The 3775-nt window shown below is 59.5% G+C and overlaps 1 protein-coding gene across 1 annotated transcript in view; it reads left to right on the top strand.

Moving 5' to 3' along the window:
- NRM (nurim (nuclear envelope membrane protein)) overlaps positions 1-2786 on the top strand; it is a 6938-nt gene extending 4152 nt beyond the window's left edge. Inside the window, exons 3-6 of the mRNA XM_014537271.1 lie at positions 5-60; positions 178-374; positions 1527-1703; positions 2032-2786. Of these exons, the coding sequence (XP_014392757.1) occupies positions 5-60; positions 178-374; positions 1527-1703; positions 2032-2313 (712 nt within the window). The 3' untranslated portion in view covers positions 2314-2786. The remainder of the gene's footprint in view (positions 1-4; positions 61-177; positions 375-1526; positions 1704-2031) is intronic.
- Positions 2787-3775: the final 989 nt, after the last annotated feature.

Here is a 3775-nt window from a genome sequence, read left to right as displayed (position 1 = left end):
GGAGGAGGCCCGGGAAAGGGCAGACCCTGCGAGGGGAGGCGAGGCGGGCGCAGCCGAGAGGTGAAGCGTTAGGGCTCTTGAAAGCTTGGAGAGACCCGGCCCAAGACCCCAGAGGAGACGAGGGTCGGGGATGTCTCCCACCATCTTCCTGTTCTTTCTCTTTCCCGACTCCCCCAGAGGCACCCCAGGGCTGGCTGGCGGCCTTGCAGGACCGCGGCGTCCTGGCTCCCTTGGCGTGGGATCTGGGGCTCCTGCTGCTCTTTGTGGGGCAGCACAGCCTCATGGCGACTGAGACCGCGAAGGTGTGGCTGTCCCGGTGCTTTGGGGTTCTTCAGAGGTCACTGTACGTGGCATGCACTGCCCTGGCCTTGCAGGTATGCGGCCCTCAGGGAGAGTCTGGGAAGGATGCCCTAGATTGCGGGGGGCAAGGACCTTGGGCTTCCGACAAAGGTGTGGGTGTAGGAGAACTCGGGGTGTTCAGGACTCTAATCTCAGCTTCCAGTCTTCCACAGCACACACCTTACTTTATATCAAGAAGGGTGCACTGCCCTAGCCGATTTGGCTCAGTGGATAGACCGTCAGCCCGAGGACTGCAGGGTCCCGGGTTCGATTCTGGTCAGGGGCATGTACCTTGATCCAGAGTCGGAGAAGCAACCAATTGATGTGTCATTGACAGACATCAGTGTTTCTCTCTGTCTCCCCCTCCCTTCCACTCTCTCTAAAAAAGCAATCTAAAAATGTGCTCGGTGAGGATTCACAAGAAAAAGGTGCACCTTGTCATTCCCCAAGCACGTGTGCCATGTGCACTGACCCCTGCACGTTGTCAGTCCTGCCTGCAACGCTCTCCTCAGCCCTGCCCTGTCTTCAAACCCAGCAGCAGGCTCCCTCGTTAGTGTGATTTTTATTTATTTACTAGAGACCCGATGCAAGGGCCTTGGCCCTGGCCCCGGCCCCGCCCACTGCAGCTTTGTCCGGAAGGACGTCCAGTCTAATTAGCATATAACACTTTTATTATTATAGATATAGATATTTTTTAATCCTCACCTGAGTATACTTTTCCATTGATTTTCAGATAGAGTGGAAGAGAGAGGGAAAGACAGAAAAATATTGATGTGAGAGAAACATCAATTGGTTGCCTCCTGCATGTGCCCGACCAGGGCCCGTACTGGGGGAGGAGCCTGTAACCGGGTACCTGCCCTTGACGGGAATTGAACCCAGAACCCTTTGGTCTGCAGGCCAAGGCTCTATCCATTGAGCCAAACCGGCTAGGGCCAGGCTTCCTAGTTAGTACTCGCTTGTCTTCTCAGTGGGTGCTGGGCATAGGCTGCTCTGTGCGCCTCTCTGGTCACCCTCACCATCCTGTAAGTGCTCTGGGAAGATAGGGGTCACCCTTATATCCTTGGAACCCCACCCAGCACCTCCACGAGCTGAGTGTTGGTGATGCTCATGGTAAAGATGGGGAGAGCTACAGGCTGTCTGGGGTGGGGCAGCCTGTCGAGGTCTCCCAGCCCCTCCTCCTCTCCCAGCTGGTGATGCGATGCTGGAAGCCCGTCCCCAGAGGCCCTGTGCTGTGGGCAGCTCAGGCCGAGCCCTGGGCCACCTGGGTGCCCCTGCTGTGCTTTGTGCTGCACGCCGTGGCCTGGCTCCTCATCTTCAGCATCCTCCTCGTCTTTGACTACGCGGAGCTCATGGGCCTCAAGCAGGTGAGGCCCGTTCCCTACCTTCCATCCTTTCTAGAACACCTCTCGCCTTGCCAAGGACTTCCCGCTCCTCCTCCCATGCTCGGCCCCCTTCCTCTTGCTCCCGCTCCCTGACCTGCCCTTCTTGTATGATAGTCTCCCCTCAGCTCCCGCCTCAGAGGCCAGAAGCCTCCTGGGCCTGTGGAAGGTTCCTGGCCCGGAGATGAGGGTCAGGGGCCCGAGACCTAGAAGGGGGAGGTTCCTGGGCCTGAGTCATCGAGGGGGTACCTGGCAGGGAGGAGAGGTGACAGCTGTGAAAGGCCCCGGCTCGCTGACTGCTCCCCTCTCCTAGGTGTACTACCACGTGCGAGGGCTGGGCGAGCCCCTCGCCCTGAAGTCCCCCCGCGCTCTGAGGCTCTTCTCCCACCTGCGCCACCCGGTGTGTGTGGAGCTGCTGACGGTGCTGTGGGTGGTGCCCACCCTGGGCACCGACCGGCTCCTCCTCGCTCTCCTCCTCACCCTGTACCTGGGCCTGGCTCACGGACTTGACCAACAAGACCTCTGCTACCTCCGGGCCCAGCTGCAAAGAAAACTGCACCTGCTCTCCCGGCCCCAGGAGGGCAGCGCCCAGTGAGCCGGAGCCCCGGTGTCAGGCCCTGCTCTCCTCTCCCCTGGCCACCCAGGCCCGGCGTATTCAGACCGGAGGCCCCGATCCGCGGGCTGAGGGCCGTCCATCCACTCCACTCCCGCCCACCTCATGCCCTAAATCCCGAGTGTCCGCGCTCCGAGGCCCACTCCTCGCCAGCCAGGACGGGGCGGGGACTTGCAGGACTCACAGCTGAGGGCGTGACCCCCCCTTCCCAGCCTCAGAGGGCGAAGGGTCCCGCCTGGCTACTCCCGGGCACTCGCCCTGCATCTCAGGGTCCCCTTCTCCGTCTCGCTCGCGCCCAGGAGCTGGTGCAGCCGCCCCGCCCCCCGCCCTGCACCTCGAGGCCCCCGGTTCCTGCAGCTGAGCTGAGCGGCCTCTTTGCCCTTCGGGTGACGGGCTCCCTGCTCTCCCGAGGGACACGCGCGGCGGGAAAATAAATCGCAGCCGGTTTCTCTGCACTTGGCGCGCGGTTTGTCGGAGCCGCGGGGCACAGTTTGGGAAGGACCTTTCTGTGGTCATCTGTCTTCGGCCCCTCCTACAGGAGCGATCTTTCTAAGACAGAAACACCGTCACCTTTCTCCCTGGTTCGGAGCTTGCCAGGGCCTCCACCCTGGAATCAAGGCCAGCTCCTCAGAGTGGGACCCCTCCCCACCTCAGGCCTCCCTCCCTGCAGCAGAGTCCTGGGGCCCTGCACTGACCGTGCTGAAGAGGCAGGAGCCTCCGAATTCCCGTCCTGACCGCAGATCGCAGAGCGAGCTGTCCTTGTTTCATGAGCTTTCCCGTCAGTGAGTAATCCTGGGGGCGTCGTTTCCGCAGAGGAGACACCTCCTGTGACTCGCGTGATGGGCTCACTAAATGTGACTTTCTTGCTGTCTTGCAGACAGAAACAGCCTCCGCCAGTCAAGAAACCCTCCGAAGTATTTTGCCATGGATCTGGAAGATGAAGAAAACCTGAGTAAGACCTCGGCTGCCACGTAGTCTCCAGTAGCTGGTTTTCCATTAGTCGTAGTGTTCCTGGGAGTTTTCTCAGGAGGCCAGTTTGGGGGAAGTGAACTTCCGAGGCTGCAAGCAGTGGCGGGTTTTTAATTTTGGCTACGTTCTCTATTTACTGTGGGCCTCCCCTCCCAGCCGCAGGGAGGGTTGCCGCTGCCTGAAGGAGCGCATGCTCTGGTGCATGTCCCATGAAGCTGCACGCTTCCTGTTGGCACAGCCTGGTTACCATGACGATGGTCAGATTTCCGTCTGTAAAGTCTAAGATAACCTCTGAGGTGGATTTAAATAGCTGGCCATTTAAAATAGTACATACCTATTCTGTCCAAATACCCTGGATTCTCCTATATTTTGAGGGAAAGGGCTCACACGAATCTGCTGATCTTGTTTCTAGACTTTAATGAGCCTTAGGACTAGTGTGGCCTGAAACACCGGGGCCTTCTCCTTTCCCCCCTGC

The sequence above is a fragment of the Myotis brandtii genome, unplaced genomic scaffold, assembly GCF_000412655.1.
Source record: "Myotis brandtii unplaced genomic scaffold, ASM41265v1 scaffold1750, whole genome shotgun sequence".
NCBI lineage: Eukaryota > Metazoa > Chordata > Mammalia > Chiroptera > Vespertilionidae > Myotis > Myotis brandtii.
Note: the sequence above shows the minus strand (reverse complement) of the source record. Positions and strands in the feature narration are given on the sequence as shown.